The 18,818-nt window shown below is 44.3% G+C and overlaps 1 protein-coding gene across 1 annotated transcript in view; it reads left to right on the plus strand.

Annotated features, from left to right (window-relative positions):
* Gsdmc (gasdermin C) overlaps positions 1-13,118 on the plus strand; it is a 15,838-nt gene extending 2,720 nt beyond the window's left edge. Inside the window, exons 2-10 of the mRNA XM_050145199.1 lie at positions 2,285-2,499; positions 3,116-3,299; positions 4,292-4,454; positions 6,040-6,151; positions 8,370-8,605; positions 9,949-10,146; positions 10,656-10,785; positions 11,391-11,464; positions 12,057-13,118. Of these exons, the coding sequence (XP_050001156.1) occupies positions 2,289-2,499; positions 3,116-3,299; positions 4,292-4,454; positions 6,040-6,151; positions 8,370-8,605; positions 9,949-10,146; positions 10,656-10,785; positions 11,391-11,464; positions 12,057-12,296 (1,548 nt within the window). The 5' untranslated portion in view covers positions 2,285-2,288 and the 3' untranslated portion in view covers positions 12,297-13,118. The remainder of the gene's footprint in view (positions 1-2,284; positions 2,500-3,115; positions 3,300-4,291; positions 4,455-6,039; positions 6,152-8,369; positions 8,606-9,948; positions 10,147-10,655; positions 10,786-11,390; positions 11,465-12,056) is intronic.
* Positions 13,119-18,818: the final 5,700 nt, after the last annotated feature.

The following is an 18,818-nucleotide window of genomic DNA, read 5'->3' on the forward strand; positions in this document are numbered from 1 at the left end:
TGGTCTAGGAAGGTGGACATCCAAACTGGCTAGGCTCCCACAAAGCCAGAACATGAAGTAGGATCAAAACCCAGTGGCATTGTCCTTGGCTTCTCAGCAGCCCTCATTGTCCGCCATATTCAGAGAGTCCGATATCTGGTTTTTTTTTTTGTTCATTTTTTGGGGGGGGGGTGAGATTTTTTGAAACAGGGTTTCTCAGTAGCTATGGAGCCAGTTCTAGAACTTGCTGTGTAGACCAGACTGGCCTCAAACTCACAGAACTCTGCTTGCCTCTGCCTCCTGAGTATTTAAAGGATGTTAGCTGTTGGCTTACTGTATATTGCCTTTATTATGTTTAGGTATGTTCCTTTTATCCCTGCTCTCTCCAAGACCTTTATCATGAAGGGATGTTGTATTTTGTCGAAAGCTTTTTTGGCATCTAATGAGATGATCATGTGGTTTTGATTTTTCAGTTTGTTTATATGGTGAATTATGTTGAGAGATTTACATGTGTTGAACCATCTCTGCATCTCTGGGATGAAGCTGACTTCATCATGGTGGATCATGATTCTGATGTGTTCCTGTATTCAATTTGCCAGTATTTTATTTAGCATTTTTGCATCAATGTTCATGAGTGAGATTGGTCTGTTTCTTAGTAATGTCCTTCTGTGGTTTTGGTATCAGGGTAATTGTAGCCTCATAAAAAGAGTTTGGCAATGTTCCTTCTGTTTCTATTGTGTGGAACAATTTGAAGAGTATTGGTTTTAGTTCTTCTTTGAAAATTTTGTAGATTTCTGAGCTGAAACCTTCTAGTCTTGGGCTTTTTTTGGTTGGGAGACTTTGGAGGACTGTTTCTATTTCTTCAGCACCGATAGGTCTATTTCATTTGCTTATCTGGGCTTGATTTAATTTTGGTAAGTGATATTTATCCAGAAAGTTGTCCATTTCCTTTAAGTTTTCCAATTTTGTGGAGTACAGGATTTTGATATATGACCTGATGATTCTCTGAATTTCCTCCATGTCTGTTGTTATGTCCCCCTTTTCATTTCTGATTTTGTTAATTTGTATATTCTCTCTCTGCCTTTTGGTTAGTTTGGATAAAGGTTTGTTGTCTATTTTGTTGATTTTCTTGAAAAACCAACTTTTTGTCTCATTGATTCTTTGTATTGTTTTCTTTGTTTCTAATTTGTTGACTTCATCTCTCAATTTGATTATTTTCTTCTTTCTAGTTCTCTTGGTGGATTTGTTTTTTTTGTTCTAAATTTTTCAAATGTTCTGTTAATTCACTAGTGTGGGATTTTCCCAGCTTCTTTATGTAGGCATTTAGTGCTATGAACTTTCCTCTTGACACTGCTTTTATTGTGTTCCATAAATTTGGGTATGTTGTACGGTCATTTTCATTGAATTTTAGGAAGTCTTTAATTCCTCCCTTTATTTCTTCCTTGACACATTGAGGATTCAGATGAGCATTGTTTGATTTCTATGTGTTTGTGGGCTTTCTGGAATTAGTATTGCTGTTGAATTCTGATTTTAAGCCACGGTGATCTGATAAGATACATGGGGTTATTCCATTTTTTGGTATCTGTTGAGGTTTGTTATGTTACCGAGTATGTGATCAATTTTTGAGAAGGTTACATGAGGTGCTCAGAAGAAGGTATATCTTATGTTTGTATGGAATATTCTATAGATGTCTGTTAAGTCCTTTTGAGTCATAACATTTGTTATTTCCCTTATTTCTCTGTTAGAGGTCCTGGCTCAGGTCTACTCCCTTGAAGGTTCCAGATTCATGCCCACACCCGCAGTGGCCTAAGGCTCTGGCCCAATCATTCAGAATTTCCTCCTCTGTACCTGCTCCTGTGGACTTCACTATTTCAGGTCTGCTCAGGCCCAGGTCTCTGGCTCAGTCCTGCTTCTGCAAATGTCCCAGGTCTGCTCCCACTCCCGTGGAGCTTGCCCTCTCAGGCCTGCTTTGGCCTAGGTTGCTGACTCAGTCCTGTTCCCATGGAGCTCAGTGCTCCACAAATGTCCCTGGTCTGGATCTGCTCCTGCTCCCTTGGAGTTCACGGTCCCAGGCCCACTTCGTCCCAGGTTGCTGGCTCCTTTCATCTTTTGATGAGTCTCTAGCCTGAGTCTGTATTTTGAGTATTTGGAATAGTTCAAGGATAACTTGGATGGGTATATCTCTGCTGAGTGCTGATGTGTGGGCTCTCCCTTTGGTGGTTTAGGAAAAATACCAGGATTCACTGAGAGCCAACTACACTTTTCTTCTTAACTAAACTTTGCACTTCCTTCTGTCTGATGTTAGCAACATGCCCTACTCATTTGACTGGGTTTGCAAGGACGTGGTCAGAAAACTTCAAGGAAAAGATTTGAATCCCGTCACCCGTCTGTCAGATGCAAAGAAGTTCCAACAGTTTGCAATACTGCAGAGGACTCCTCAGTCCCTGTTTTGGAAATCTGAAGATACTCCAGTTGGATATTCCCTCCTGCAGATCTTAGAGCCAAATCTTCCAGTTCCAGGTATTGTCAGCCAAGGGGCAGAGAAGTAGCGCAGCTCCCCAGAACCCAGGAGGCACCTAGACAGGTAGCTCATGAGCCTTCCTGCTTAAGGCCATGGACGAGGAAGGTCCTTTGAGACTCCACTCATTTTATGGACCTCTCCTTGCATTTGGTTGTATAACACTTCCAAAAGCCTCTTTAGATGGAGATATGGTGCCCATGTTACAAAAAAGCAACTGAGGTTCCTAAAACGACTTGTTCAAAGTTATACGGTTCAAACTGGTAGAATTAGAATACAGACTGAGGCCAGTCTGTCTGCAAGTCCTAGGTAGTTTTCTTTTCCTGGGGCTGGATTCTGTATTTGGAAAGATAATCTCAGGGGACTCCTAGACACTGTACAAATGATGATTTTCTTTTTTTAGAATTAAGTCAATGCTTGCATTGGTCTGAAAATTTCCCTCTGCAGTAGTTTATATTTCAGATATTAATTATTCTTATATATGACATGTGTAATTACTAACTATATTCTTGACTAAGATTTAAATGAGGAGGGGAAATAGCCTCCTATTTCCCATTCTCCAGAGAAGCTGTTCCACAGTGAATTCTTGGCTAAACTTCTGTCCCCTTTCCTCTTCAGAGCCTGAGGTGTCAGCTCCCATCCCCCTCAAACACACTGTGTCCCAGAAACTGAAGGCTAACACGGGGGTCAACGCCATCGCAGAAGGAAGTGTGTCCGCAGCTTATGCTAAGTCCTGTGGATATGAAATTGAGGTTCGGTGTACCAGCATCCCAGATTCAAACCTGGAAAGTCTTCAAAACAGGTGAAAGGAAGGTTCAACCATGTTTTGGGATGTGATGTAGGCTAAGGGGCATCGAGCAGGTTTTATGACAACTCTCATTATTCTGCTTAATTTTTTTTTTTACAAATCATTGAAATAATAGCTTAGAGTACCCTAATAATATTCATCAATACGGAATTACCTATTACTGTTCTATTAATGTGCCAGGGACCGGAAAACAAGACAGACAGATAAAGATTCTGATCTGATAGAGGTTTTTGTTCATTGCCCAGAGGATGGGCCTGTAATGAGGAGAGAAGCATAGAAGAAAGTGGTTAGAATACTGATTAAAATGTAAAGAAATCTGTAACAATCACTTGAGCACTCCAACCCTTTGGGACTTCATTGATTTTTACCACATATCTTCTGAGATATAATTTACAAGTAGAAATTCATGTTTATGTGCAACATTTGGTGTGATTTGTGAATATAAGTCAGTAACATATTATTGCGTTATCTGGTAGCCATTATTTAAATTTTTTAAATTATATTTATTCATATAGTGTATGTGTGTGTGTGCATTGCATCCTCATGCCATGGCTCAAATATGGAAGTCAGAGGACAACTTGCAGAAGTCAGGTCTCTCCCTTTGCTATTTGTGTCTCTGAACCAAACTCATGCCAACAACACCTCTACCTGCTGAGCCATCCTGCCAGTTCAGTAACTGTTATTGTTATGACAAGAACATTTACTGTCTACTCCCTTAGCCGATTTGAAGCAGATGTTGCATATAGTCAGCTGTGACTACGTTGGACTTCAATGTGTCTTCTGGGAATCTGACTTCATGTCCTCACATGTGCATGGTGAACACTTTATAGACTGAGCCACATCCCCAGCCTGAAGCTGACTCAATCTCTTTTGTGCTCAGAGGCTGGGTCACAGTTTCTGTTTTTTGTTTATTTTGTTTTTCCTCATGATTTGGTCTCTGTTCCTATGAAGTCAGAGATCTTTTCATTCTCATTTTACACTTTCAGGAAACTTCTGGATAAGGAGCCATCGTTTGTGAAGGATTGCCGGATGGGAAGGAAGGACCTGTATGTGGTGACAGAGGCCTTTGAAGTGACCAAGGACACTGTGCTGGAAGGCAGTAGCAGTGTCGACCTGTCAGGAAAAGCGCTCATCCCCCAGGTTGCCAAGGTATGGGCTAGAGATGGGAAGAAAACAGCCTTTGTAGCCAGGGCAGTCTGGCTTCTCAAGGGCTCTGGGCTGCAGTTTCTAGGGCTCACAGGGCGAGGTCCCTTATTCTCCCTGCTGGTATGTAGTATATGCTAATTTCTGATCTTAAATTGAATTCTTTTTTAAACATAAGTTTTTACTGATTCTTTGAGATTTCACATCAGATACCCCAATTCCACTCATTTTCTAATCCTTCTCTCTCTGCCCTTAATCCTTGGAACACCCCCCCAAAGGAAAACTTAAAAAGAAATAATAAAAATAAAATATGGAAATACAAATAAGAATATCAAACAAAGAAAATGTAAAACCAAAAGAAATAATAAAGAGAAACAACAAAAATAAAAACCATAGGTACGACTATTAAACAAAGAAAAAGCAATAAAGCGAAACAAAATAATAATGAAAAACCACTTTATTCTTTGAACATCTCTTCTGCCTCCCCATCACCTCCTCATTCATCTTAGTGGCAGTGGGAGCTTCTGTGTATCCTGCAGCCTACTCTTTTGTCCAAACAGCTTTACTTGCAAATGCTCATTGTGTAGTGTGTTGCTGCTCAGGTTCAAGGCCTTTGGCTTCTGGTAGACCATCAGTACTGGACCCTCAATGAAGATCCCCTTGGACATCCTGCTATCGTCCAGAGTCATGGTCTGGCAGCACTAAAGGAACTCACTGAGTTTAGTAAAAGTCAAAAAACAAAAAGAGCTCAAAAAGTTGAGAAGGAAAAGTGATGGGGAATGGGGTAAGAGAAGAGTTGGAAATGAGTTAATGAGCTGTGAGTTCGATCAAAATACATTGTATGAATATATGAAATTCTCAAACATTAAACCATATTCAAGTAAAGGAAATTGTACAAAAAAAGGAAAACAATTTAAATTCCAAGGACTTCCACCTTCAAATTCTGTCTCCTCCAGTTGTGAACCAAATGCAAGGTAAAGATGTCTTTAGGTATGCAGTTTTTCAGGCATGTTCCTCTCAGCTCCCCTGTAGATAATCAGTAACAGGACAGAAAAGGTAATCGGTAACAGGACATCACACTGCCTGATAGAGACACGGTCTGGAATGAGGAGAAGCAGTCTCACCCAGCAGCTGACAGAGAAACTGCACCTACCCAGAAACCCAGATTTGAATACGGGGGGAGCAGTAAGCACTGAGGGCCAAGTAGGAGAATGTGACCCTCAACTCAGAGGGAGACAGGAAATCATATCCCTAGTTTGGAAAAATCAAGCCATCATAATAGGGCTGGTTGTGTGGCTCAGTGGTAAATACTGGCCTGGTATCATGGTGATCTGGGTTCAACTGCCCAGCCTCTCCAGGCACACCTCCTGGAATTCAATGCAGGTAAATATTGTCATGAAGTGGAGAGAAGCAGTAACTGGACATGGGGTCCAGGAGGAAGGGGAAGTGAGGGGCTGCTAGTGTTTCGTCACGAGCTTTCTAAGTTTATTTGATTTTTAAAATTACAGGCGTATGTTGCCTTGATTAAAAGTAAACATAATTTTTATGAGACAACGTGCTATTGAACTTTGGGAATGTCTTGTCTCCCCAGGCTCAAGCCCAGGGACAGTGGCAAAGGGAGACAACGGATTCAGTGCCTATCCAAAAAGGGGCAGTGGTGGCCTACAAGAAGAAGCAACTTGTCATTGAGAATGACACTTGTGGTGAGAACATGTGGGGGGCCAGTGGGAGTGGGGTGTCCAAAGTCCTGAACCTCCTCTTCTTTCCTGACTCTACACTGGGAGGGGCGGTGCTCACTCTTCAAGGCACATGTCCCACCATCCTTAGCGACCGCCAAGCATGGCCAAGCTCAGGCACTGCCTCCTCCATGGGAAGGTTTCTAATGTGGGGTCCTCAATGGAGGTGTCTTTAGCTGGATGAAGCCCAGGCTTAGTCTCAGCCTTCTCTAGTCATTCATCTCTAGTCAGTCAAGGTCTTGGTACTCTCAGAAGCTCATTAGGGAGCCACAGGCCCACCACGTGATCCTTAAACCCCATCAATGCTCCATAAAATGATGGAAGCACAACACATACGAAACTGTAGGCAGATGCCTGAGCAGCAGGGCACAGGAGTTTCCCCCGTGGCTTTACCTTGAAACGTACAATCCCTCAACGCACGCACGCACGCATGCACTCACGTGCACACACACCCCCCCCTGAAATAACTACTCTGTAAATCGTGCCCAAGGGAAAGTTCTGGAGTCAATCCTCTAGTTGGCAGCAATAGACCAGGAAACATTTACAGTATGGTACAGTTAGTGGATGATGGCTTCTAGAGGAAGATTGTCCACACTCTACAAACACCCTTGATGGAGTTATAGGGCAGGGAATGGGTCCAAGGTCGCAGATGCCTTTGAAATGACTGGGGGAGAGGTCCTTTCTGTCACAGATCATGCTACGTGAAAAGAGCTTTCATTTAAAAAGGAAAAGAAAATGAACCTGTTAATAAAAATATTAACAACAAACAAACAGTCAAAAAAAAAAAAAACCCCAGTTCTGTTTAGATCAGATGTTGTACCCAGGAAACCAAGGCCACGTTAGCGGAGGCCGAACCTAGGTGAGTTTCTCTGGAAGATAAACTGCAAAGGTTGAGGTGTGCACGGAAGGAGAAGTGATGTTCTATGTGGAGGGCACTTGGAGCTGACTAAAGGGAACCTGTGTGAGAGGAGGGGATGATGGGAGGGGACTCTGGGATGAGGGCTTCTGAAGGTGCAGAGAACGTTGTCAGGTCAGGAGAGAGCTTGGTGAACTGAAGGAGTGAAGACAGAATGGGGCCGGATGCGTTGCTGGTCACTTACCCTGTCTTCATGTCACCTTGTGGGGAAGGCTCACTTCCCCTTACACAGGAGAAGGCCAGTTTTGCCTTTCGTGACTGGCCAGTGATGCGACAATTATTAGTTTCTATTTGTTCTGTTATGAGGAGTAAATTTGTGTTTGGCGGTCAGCACGTGGTCCCAGTTGGTTTTCCTTCTCTACTATGACTGATTTTGTAAACAAGATGCCCTGCTTGCCCCCTAGTGCTCAGAATGTGACTTGCAGACACTTTTTGAAGTTTTTGTTTAACTTAATGGTTCACACCTTAAATGGTGTCATTTTTCTTCCTAGCCTCATTTCATGTGTCAAAGGATTGAACTTTGTTGGTAGGAAAGTTTCAGCCCTCAGCACATCGCTTTGAATATAATTCAAACAGTGAAAGATCGCCAGACTAAGAGTGGATAAGGAAGGGCCAGGTAGTAACCGAAGGCTAACAAGAAGCCTACATGACAGGGCAGGAGGAAGCCAGTCTGCTTTACCTCATGGAGTATTTGTTTATTTCTCTTTTGTGAGTATTTGTGTTTTGCCTGCGTTTGTGTACAATGTGCATGCAATGTCCCAAGGCGGCCAGAAGAGGGCTCTGCCTTGTGTTGAGGTCCTTTGCAAGAGGAGCAGTGACTCTTAACAGTTGATCTTGTTCTCCAGTCCTCATGGGTAATTCTTGAATGTCAGGGGGCACGACACTTATTTGAAATGCAGGTTTCAGGCTGGTGAGCTGGATCAGCTGGCAAAGGTGTTTGTTGCCAGGCCTGATGCCTTGAGTTCCACCTCCAGGTCCCAGGTGTTGGAAGGAGATAACTGACTCCCAGAGTTGTCCTCCAACCTCTGCATGTGCTCTGTGGCATTCATGCACACACAATAAATAAACAGATAAACAAACATAATACAACACAATAAAATAAAATGCAAATTTCAAGGCAACTCTGAAAGGTACTGATTAAAGGTCAAGAGGCTAGTGTTTAGGTTGGCAGCATCCCTGGGGTTTGGCCTGAGGGTCCCTAAATGGGGTGCGGGAACTACTCTAGCAGGTGTAACTGCATCTCTCCTAACCGAGTCTCTTTCCCATCAGCCATTCTCCTTTTCGCCAAAGCTAAGAAGAAAAACTTTCTAGGTATGCTACCTAGGATACTAAAAGGTTCCACTGCCTCAGACAAGAGTGAGGTATGCTATTCTGCATATTCTCTGATAGGTATGTCTTTTTTGGACAGGATCTCCTGGGAATGGATTTATCATACGAAATTTCTCATAAAAGTAGAATTGCAAGGTGAAAAGCAAGGGTGGATGGAGGAGCTGGGAAGGTTCGAGGTAGGGAGAGGGGTGGGGTGAGTGAGTCGTGGTGAGTGACCCCTTCACTTTATCTTTCCAGAGCCATCATTTGGAAGTCAGCTAGGTGAGTGGAGGGTCCTGGGGGAATGCGAGTGGAACCTGCTCCCTCATGCTGACAACTGAACAACAAAAACCCTTCTGGTTGTCTTTGCCAGAGGTCTTCAGATCTGCTCTTATGCACTAGGGGTAGAGGCGGAGGGCAGAGAAATGTTGGGGATACAGGGGAAGTAAGATCAAATACTAATTCTCAGGTGGGGTGATATATTTTCTCTTTCTAGTCTTGGAGATCAGTTACATCTCTCCCATTGGTGAGTGTGTATCCCATTGGTGGTGGGGTTGGAATGGAGATCCAGGTGATGCTCCTGTGGTCAGCCCTAGCCCAGGCTCTTGTTCCTGTGGGATGGGAAAGACCATGGAAGGCCGGTGTGGAGAAAGCATAGACGGGGAATGGGGCAGGAGGAGATGGATGGCAGGAGAGAGACACAGTGTGTGTCAAGGCAAAGTAAGGATGAAGAAAGGTGATAACTTGTTTTCTCTTTATAGGAAGGATAGAAGAACCTTACCATCAAGGTGAGTGGATTTTTTTTTTTTCCTCAGAGGAGACGGAGGTGTCTGACTGGACACAACTGGCTTGAAACTCAAATGAGAACTTTCTTTGGGATTCAGAAAACCGAGGTCTACTTTCACATTTGCAGTTAGTTCAACTCACACATGCGCAACTGTGCACTCTAGAGTACAGCGAGGACTTAGGAGGAAGCAGCATTCCTCCAGCATGCAATGTGAAATACTGGGATGTAAGCACCCGTGTCTTTGCAGCTTCCGCTACAGCATCCTCTCACAGTCACAGATCACCCAGAGGATGCTTTGGGAGAACCAGAGCATCCTGAAATGCAGTGCTGGGCTAATTCTTCATAGACGGTGGAGATACTTATTAATTAGTGTAGCTCTTATGTGCCAGGTGCCTGGCAAACACAAACTCCTTGACTCCTCACTGTGTCCCCATTTGACACACATGGAACCGATCCTGAAACACTGAGCACTGCCATTTCTGGGGTGTGACAGTACATTTCCTTCCCGACATCTCCCGGAAATGCACACTTGGTCACTTTTCTCCCACTCTGATAAGCAGTTGTCAGGATTTCCATCTCCTCTCCCAGTGCTGGGTCCCCTCCTTCCAGAGTGCCAAAGCTGCCAGTGTTCTAGTGTTTTCTAGCTTCATGAAAGTTGCCTCACGGGGGCTCAAGCAGGCTATCAATGGAGACGCTTTTAGCCACAAGAAATGGTACTGAAGGGCAAGGGCTTACCATCCCACAGGTGTTTAATTGAAGAATTGCTCTCACTTTCTGATTGGTTTTTTCAAGTTGCTGTCAATTTGTGCAGATTTCAAGCGCCTACAAAATGAGGTTTCCCAGATAACACAGGAACTGGCCATGCTTCCAAAGGATGTTCAAGAAATTGTGTTCTCTAACCTTCAGAGCATGCTTAGTAACAGGGAGAATCTGAATGACCTGCTTAGCATGGTAAGAGTCCCATAGCTGCCTAGAGATGATCTAACCTGCAAGAGTCAGTTGGGTGATGAGGATTCCAAGATACATGGGGGAGAAAGAATTTACGTGATAATCAGGAGATCGAGAAAGATGTCAAAGATAGGGGACCCTGACTCCATGCATAACAACGAGGGCTCAAGTGTGGTCCCTGAATTCTGCTCAGGTTCGTCCAGGGAGAGGAAGAACCCCAGCCAATACCTTTCTTAACTCCTCTGGACATAGGTATATTACACAACAACGATTTGATCCAGATATGGGAAGGTACTTGCGGGAGGTTTGCTAGTTTAAGACCTTCTGGGCTACATGGCTAGTTCAAATCTGGCTTGGGCAATAGCCTGAGACCCTGTCACACGAAAGAGAGAAATGCAAGGAAAAAGAGCCAGGTTGTAGCTTCATGGCAGAGGACTCATTCAGCATATATAAAGCCATCCAGTCCCCAGCACTGGGAATGCTGTTAGTAACAGAACATCTGTCTCCTCTAGCTGGAACTGGATCAGTTGGGGCATGTGGATGGCCCAGGTGGTGCAATCCTAGATCAGTTGCGACAGGACTCCATACCCCCATGGATTGACCTCAGGAACCTCCTTCTTTATCTCCTTCAAGCCCTAATGGGTAAGAGTGATTCGAGGGAAGTGTGGGGGAGTTCTCGTGTTGGCTCTCACGGGGCTGTTTCAGATGCTGCCTCCCCAAAGCTCTTGAGTTATCATGGTCATTCTCACCTCACCCTTTTCTCTAAGGCCAGCAAGGCCAGAATGATAATAGTACATGAACTGCGGATGGAGTCTGAGGTGTAGAAAGTGAGCAGTCACCAAGCTTCTAGCACATTGTTGGTGGAAGATGATTGCTGCCTCAGCCCTTCGATTTTGAGGCTCTGGGCCATGTTGCTTAGCATTCTGGAGCATCTCTGTTTGTGGCAGCCTCAAAAGCAAGGCCCACTTAGTCTATATTAGTTACCTAAGAAGGCAGCTCTGTAGAAACTCAGGGGATGAAAGTCAGTTACAGCCTTCTTTATTTACAGTTGCCATTTGTAAGTTTTCTTTTCTCTCCCATGTGCCTAGCCATAGACAGGAGAGCTTTCTAAGTCAGTGAGCTTGACCTTCGAGTCCAATGGGACATATTCCTCTGTCCTGGAATTCTTCTCTCATTGGCTGTCCTCGTTCATGGTGAGAAGAAAATGTTGAGTCTGTCACTGTTTTTTCATGTGTCTTTTCCCCCAGAGCTGAGTGATACCCAACTCAATCTGCTGGCCCTGTCTATGGAGAAGAGGCTCCTCCTCCATCAACGAGAGCTGGTAGGAAACTTTCAGGACTAAGCATCCAGGGAGGGAGAGAGGAAAGCAGGAAGAGCAAGAACATTCTAGCAGAAAGCAATAAATTTTCCACAAGGAGAGGAGTTGGGAACCCCCTGGTTGCTTTGCCTCTGGGGAGCAGGCAGGTGGGGTTTGATCTTGTCAGGAGCATCTATCTCTGTGTTTGTGGCAGCCTCAGAAGCAAGGCCCACTGGGTCTATATTAGCTACCCAGGAAGGCAGCTCTGTAGGAACTCAGGGGATGAAAGTCAGTTACAGCCTTCTTTGTTTACAGTTGCCATTTGTAAGTTGTCTTTTCTCTCCCATGTGTTTATCTGTAAATACAAATGTGTGCCCAGTCATGTGCATACATATTCACACACACACACACACACACACACACACACACACACACACACGCCACCCCTGTGCAGCACAGGTTTTATTATTACCATGTTGGAGCTGAGGAACCAGTGCACAGTGGCTTCAGTTTTTTCTTAGTTCATCATCCTGTGTGGCTCCTGGCTGTTAGGACAGAAGGTTTTTTACCCTGGTGTCAGAGCCTGGTCTTTCCAACCTGAGAGTTCTTCTTCTAGGTAAAGAGCATCTTGCAGCCGAACTTCAAGTATCCCTGGAACATCCCCTTCACTCTCCAGCCTCAGCTTCTTGCCCCACTCGAGGGTGAGGGCTTGACCATTACTTATGAATTGCTGATGGAGTGTGGTCTGGAGATGGAGCCGAATAATCCCAGGTCAACTTGGGATCTGGAAGCCAAGATGCCCCTGTCTGCCCTTTATGGGAGCCTGTCATTTCTGCAGCAACTTGTAGAAGCCTAAATCTCCCTCAAAGCCTGGCCCCAGCCCAGTCCATACTAAGTCCAGGATACATTTGAGATATGGTACCATGGCATCCATGGAAGTGATGATTTCTGTGCATGTTCTAGGTGGTAGGAAAAGGGTGCTAAGTGTTCTTCTTTTGATATTACTAATCATTCATATTAATGTAAATAATCTATCCTGATTATATTCTTCTCTCCCATTGTCCTTTTTAAATTTACTAATTATGTATACAGCATTCTGCTTGCATATACCCCTGCAGACCAGAAAAGGGCACCAGGTCTTATTATAGATGGTTTTGAGCCACCATGTTGTTGCTGGTAATTGAACCAGGATCTCTGAAACAACAGTCAGTGCTCTTAACCTCTGAGCCATCTTTTTAGCCCCAGAGGCTACACTGCTGAGGAATGTGACTCCCTCCTCCCCAGCAGCATCAATTGCCTACAGTGTCTGAGGGAAGTGTTGAGCCTTATTGGCCCCTCCTCTATCAGTGATGGAATGTTAACAGGTCTGGGCTCTCTTGGTAATGTCCAGGTAGCCATTGCTACTGTAAGTTTATGAGTCTAATAGGCATGCCCTATCCTTGCCATGTCTATAAGAAAGTTTGCTGGTGTTTGTTAAAACTCCTCAAATTGTAGGCTAAAGATGGCAACATTTTCCCCTATATAAAATAAAATAAATGTTAGTATTACTTAATTGTGTTCATTTTTGAGTAGTTTTGAGTGAAAGGTGCTGATGTCAGTGACTTTGGAATGCATCAGAAATAAATTGGGGATATTTTTAGTCTGGAGTTATCTGAAACACTCTCAATTAAGGATGGCCAAGATCCTATGACCATTTCAGTGAGAAATTCTCTTGTCTGATGATTGGATATTCAAGGGCCCAGTCCAATGTGGGAGACACCACCCTTATGCAGGTGGACATGGACTATACGAGAAATGCAGTTGAGCATGGGGGAATGAGCAAGCCAGCAAGCAGCATTTCTCTATGGTTCTTGCATCCGAGTTCTTGCCTTGAGTGCCTTCGTAATGTACTTCAAAGATGGACTGTGGCCAGGGATTATTAGATGAATAAACCCCTTTCCTCCTCAAGTTGCTTTTGGTCATGGCGTTTATCACAGTAACAGAAAGCAAACTGTCATGCATCAATTACGCCCAATACCTGACAGCCAGAAACAGTAGAGACCCTCAAACCCTTCTTTTAAAATTTGCATTTACATTTTTTGAGACTTTCATATATGAGTACTTTATTTGCGTCATCTTCACCCCCTCCCTGCTGGAACTCCCCCGTGTTCAGCACTTCCTGTAAGCTTCATGAACTGTTCTTTATTACTGTACATAGGCACACATATGTATACATGGATACAGTCTGCTGAGCTCACTTCGTGATGCTCGTATTTGTATATATTTAGGGCTGACACTTGGGATAGGGTAAGCTCTCAGGGGTTTGTCCCTGTAGAAGGCTGATTGTCCTCTCAGCAGCCATCTGTTGTCTATAGTTTTCCATGTGTGGTTAGGGCCTTTTCCCTGTCCACACTGCAATGCCAACTTGTGTTGTCAGTGTGTAGTCTTGTTTAGGTGAGTCCAGTTTTGAGATTTCATGAGTACAGCTCCCAGTCCTATCTTGAAGACACAATCTTGCAGCAGCCCTTCCTTCTCTTTGACTCTTAGAATCTTTCCATTGCTTCTTCCTCAGTGTTCCATGACCTTCAGGTGTGGGGCTAAATTTACAGACATATCAACTGTGGGTGGGTCTCCCATGGTCAATAATTCTCTGCATTTTGACCAGTTGCAGATTTCTATGATGGTCCATGTCTTAGTCATTATATTCTATTCTTGTGAAGAGACACCATGATCAAGACACGCCTTACAAAAAAGAGCATGTAACTGGGGCTTACTTACAGTTTCAGAGCCTATTCCACCATCATCATTGTGGGAAGCATGGTGCCATGCAGGCAGCCATGATGCCAGAGAAATAGATGAAAGTTTTACATCAGAATCTACCAGCAGCAGGCAAAGAAAGAAAGAGGGGCACAGGGCCTGGTGTAGGTTTTTTGAAACTTCAAAGAACGCCAGAGACAGCAGAGTATAATCCCCCTTTATGTGCCGTTCCAACAATTCCTTCCAGGCAACCCAGTGGTTGCTAAATGAGCTTGTTAGTTGAGGGCCAAGGAGAAACAGCTATGTGCCCCGAGGTCCGCTTCTATGGCGTCTGCATACACATTTGGCAATTTTACAGATGATTCTGGTCACAGCAATTCTATTAGTGTACTTGTTCTTCATGTTTTTTCTCCTTCCACACCAGTGGCTTCTGAAAATATGGATGTGCTGTATGATAATATGAGTCTTCCTGAGCTGATGGAGCGGGCAGGCATTGAAGCTGCAAAGCAAGTTCTGGGGAAAACCTGATTGATGAAAGAATTGGGGAAATTTGGGAAAAATGCAGAAATTGCTTTTTAACTGATTATAAAACTTGACAAAAGAGTCATACTGAAACAGAAAAGAACTTGGTCATGATGAATAAAGTTTCTGAGGAACTTAGGGATTTTAGGGCTGACTGCCTATGGCCTTATAAATCAGAACTGGTTGATGTTCTGATTTCAAAGAATTTTTTTACTTCTTGTAAACTGCTTTGCCCAGGTAATGATTAACCTGTGGCAAGAAAACAGAATCATTTTCCTTGTGTAAAATAGACAATAAAAGACTGGGGTTTGAAGATTGGGGCAGAAGCAGCAGCAGAAGTAGAAGAAGCAGAAGCTGAAGTAGATGAAGAAGCAGAAGAACTTGCCCCGCAGCTGATAGCCTGGCAGCTTGCATCAGAATCCTGTGTTTGTATATTCGTTCTCCACCCAGACATCCCAGATTCGAGATCCACTTCTCTGCTGAGGCTAGTTTCTGGCAAAAGCTCATTCCCAGCTACACACCTCTTCCAAAATGATACACCCACCCAACGTGGCCACACTGCTAATCTTTCCTAGTTTATCAACTAGGGACTAAGCATGGGACTCTACGAGCCCATGGGGACCATGCTCATTCAAAACCCCACTGTCTGTACTGAAGAAAGAGGCTTCTTTGAGGAGGGCGAGAGCTACAATCAGTTGGGAGTGAAAGGATCAGGATTTAGAATGTGGTTAAGAGTCATGCTAGTTTAGGAGAGTGGCAGCTGTAGGTTTCTCTTTAGGGTCCATGACCTCATCAGCCATGGGGAGTTGGCTGGGTTTATAGTGCCAGGTATGAAGCCTCTACAATTGGGAAGATCTTACGTCCAGTTATCAGGTTGTTAGCTATGCCAAAGATATAAAAGTGACTAACGCAGCCTTGAAATATCTTCCCTTGATGATTATCTTTGGTGGTTATAGGTTTTACAGCTGGGTGGGGCTATTAGTGCTTTTGTTCTTTGGTGACCTGACTAACACCTTCACATGGTACGAGAGAGAATCCTCAGGAGATAGCTCCCAGGTAGGTTTCAGCTCAGTTCCTCCAAGTTCTGTATCTGAAGGGTGTGATGTCTTCAACAACAGCATCTTCTCTTCAACTCTAGAGGGCAAGCAAGGGAGAACCTAAGCCCCAGTTTCAGTAGGAAGCAGTCAGAATGACTTGATTTTCACTGACTGGGTGGTTTTAGGGTCTCCGTTCTGGAGATGATGATGGAAGGTACCTAGGTATTAGCAGGATTGGAGGTCATTGGGGAGGGGTCCCTTGCTCATCGATTTTGTTAACTTTCTCTGACACCATGCATGGGTTTCCTTACTCATTGTCCTTCTGCAATATGACTGCTTACTGGCTTCTATTAACGAATATGCCTGCTTTCTTAAATCCAAACTTAAAAGGCAGAAGACTCCACCTTTTTAAAATGTCTGCCTGTCTTGTCTCCCAGATAGTAAACTCTTATATGGAGGATACCACCCAAAGGACATGCAGACAGCATTCTCCATAATTTCTGATACTAGAACATGTTCTAAGATCTGATATGGAGCCCACCCTAACTCAGCAAGAAAGAGTGATAACAAAGACAACTGAGCCCCTTCTCCACCTATGCGAAGTGTAACAATTCTCACCAAATTCACAGGGACCCTTTTCCCAGTTGAGGAAGGATAGCTGCATGGCTACAATACTGGGGAGGGGTCTGAGAGTTGAAAGATCTGTTCACGTGTCTCCAACCACTACTGTTACTTCTGGTCTCGCTCCTGGGTGAGGAAGCAGCCCAGCCCCACCCCAGTCCCTGACTCTCCCAAGGCTTCTTCACCCAAGCCATTCATGTACCCTCCATCTTTGGAATGTTGATGACTCTTGTCTTCTGTTCTATTTCACTTTCTTTTGGTCTTCACCATTTTCTGAGCCAGGAAAGCCTTCCAGGGACACCTTTAACTGCTGTGTGGTGCTGCTCCATGGTCATTTGGAAGGTGGATTTGAACAGTAGTGGTAAGCACAGAGTGTAGCTCCTAGAGAGAAGAGGTTTTGTGTGTGTGTGTGTGTGTGTGTGTGTGTGTGTGTGTGTCTGTGTGTGTGCTTGCATTTTCAGACCTGTTAAAACGGAAGAAACACAGCGAAGAGAATTAACATGGCTTTAGTCCTGGAGTTTGTACAAACTGTACTTGAGTCTGAAAGCCCATGGAGAGAGAGGAGCTGCATTCAATTGCACTTTCTCTAGAGGAGGAAACCCAGCTTCAACCTGGTTAAGTGATAATTTTTAATAATTCGGTGGCAGCAGGGTCTCAGTAAGGAAAAGTACCTGAGTCCTCCAGCGACATCCTTCTGGGGCCCAGAAGAGAGAGTAGGAGTAGGATCTGGGCCCCTGGCGCAGGACAATGGCGACATTCTGCAAGGCAGCATGAGGGGCAGCCTAAAGGTCAGGGTTCCAAGGGAGGAGACAAGGTGAACTGGTGTCCAAGGTCGTAGGGACCAGGAGACTAGGGTGGGGGAGGGGGGAACCTAAGGCAAGGGACAAGGTCCTCAGCCTGCGCACCTGGGTTTGTCAGGACAGCCGCTAGTAGGTGCCAACATGCTAATCTCCTACCTGATGCCCAGGGCACTGTGCCTGCACAGCTCGACTCTGGGCACATAGGACTTCTCATTACCTTGGACCAAGGGATTCCAGCTCTGCCTCAGCTGGATCCAAAAAACCCTTTTCTGGCTAGCTGGAGAGTTTATCTCCTCCTGAGCAAGATAATGCTGCTTTAATTTGCCTTCCTAGTCATGGGCCCCCCCTCCCCCGCCCCCAGTTTTCACTTCTCCAGGATGGCAACACCCAGCGTCTCAACCTATGACTTTTCTGATACATGTGGTGACTCATGGGTGCTGAAAAACTCTCCTCTTCTCTCTGCTTCCCCCGATCCAACCACGGGGGATGGGTGTGGACCTTAACACTGACCGCTTAGCCATTCCCCACCATATGGACACCACGTGCATTTCTGGCTCTAACCCTGGAACCATCCATTGCTTTTTCTACCTGGAAAACCCGAGCGAACATGTTCTCACCTCCAGTCCCCCTTTGACAGACTAGATCAATGCAGGAGCTGAACTCTCAGCCCTTCTAAAATGTCCAGTCTGTCTCTACCCACTCCTGATCTTGCTGACTTGTATCCATTTCTTATAGCAAACACACCACTGTCTCTCACCAGTTATGTTTTTTTAATAGCTAATTTCTATATATGCTCACAGAATTACAAACTGCTTCTCTAGTCTGCCAAAGAGCCTTTAACCACACCCTTTTCATTTACCCTTCTGACTTTGGGAGCCACATTTGAGACTAAGACTCAAAGTTCATCTCTGCTTAACAACACAATCTCTCTGCCAAGCCCTCCCCATGCCTTGCAGGCTTTAATCCACCAACTGCAAAGCAGCTTTCAACCAAAGAGGCAAAAAACAAAAACAAACGAAAAACCCAAAACCAAAGCAAGCAAGCAAACAAATAAACAAACAACATCAGCGAAATATAAGAAACTGGCTTCCAGCTGCACCTTCCCTTTACAGGAAAACTCTTACCAAATCACTATGCTGCCTGCGGGAATCCAGGTGTCACTATTTCGCCTCTTTCAATGGTTAAATGTACTCTTCTGATTTCAATGTGTGGTCATTTTATGGGTATGTATGTAGCTATTTATTATCTGTACTCATAAATGTTATTTGCGTCCATGTTATATTTTTTCTATCAAAAGTAGTTAGCCCACTAAGGCCCAATATTCCATAGCCATTCTCAACTTCTTAAACATTATGCAAAGAAATTAAAATATTTTAATTCTTCCAAGTATGGTGGTTAGAAAAAAAAATGATCCTCCAAGGGAGAGGCACTATTAGGAGGTGTGTCCTTTAATGTGGGATGCCCCTCCGTACGCTGTGAATATGTTTTATTACCATTGGCTAATAAGGAAGCCGATTTGGCCAATCAAAATAGAGTCAGGTAGGAAATCCAAAGAGAGGTAAAGGGAAAAGAAGGCAGAGTCTAAGAGATGCCCGCAGCATTAGGAGAAACAAGATGTGAGGTAAAAGGCCAGGAGTCTCGTGGTAAAATAGAGAATAATAG

This window comes from Alexandromys fortis, unplaced genomic scaffold (assembly GCF_014885135.2).
Source record: "Alexandromys fortis isolate MF-2015 unplaced genomic scaffold, M_Fortis_MF-2015_v1.1 scaffold_2_1_26212458, whole genome shotgun sequence".
Taxonomy (NCBI): domain Eukaryota; kingdom Metazoa; phylum Chordata; class Mammalia; order Rodentia; family Cricetidae; genus Alexandromys; species Alexandromys fortis.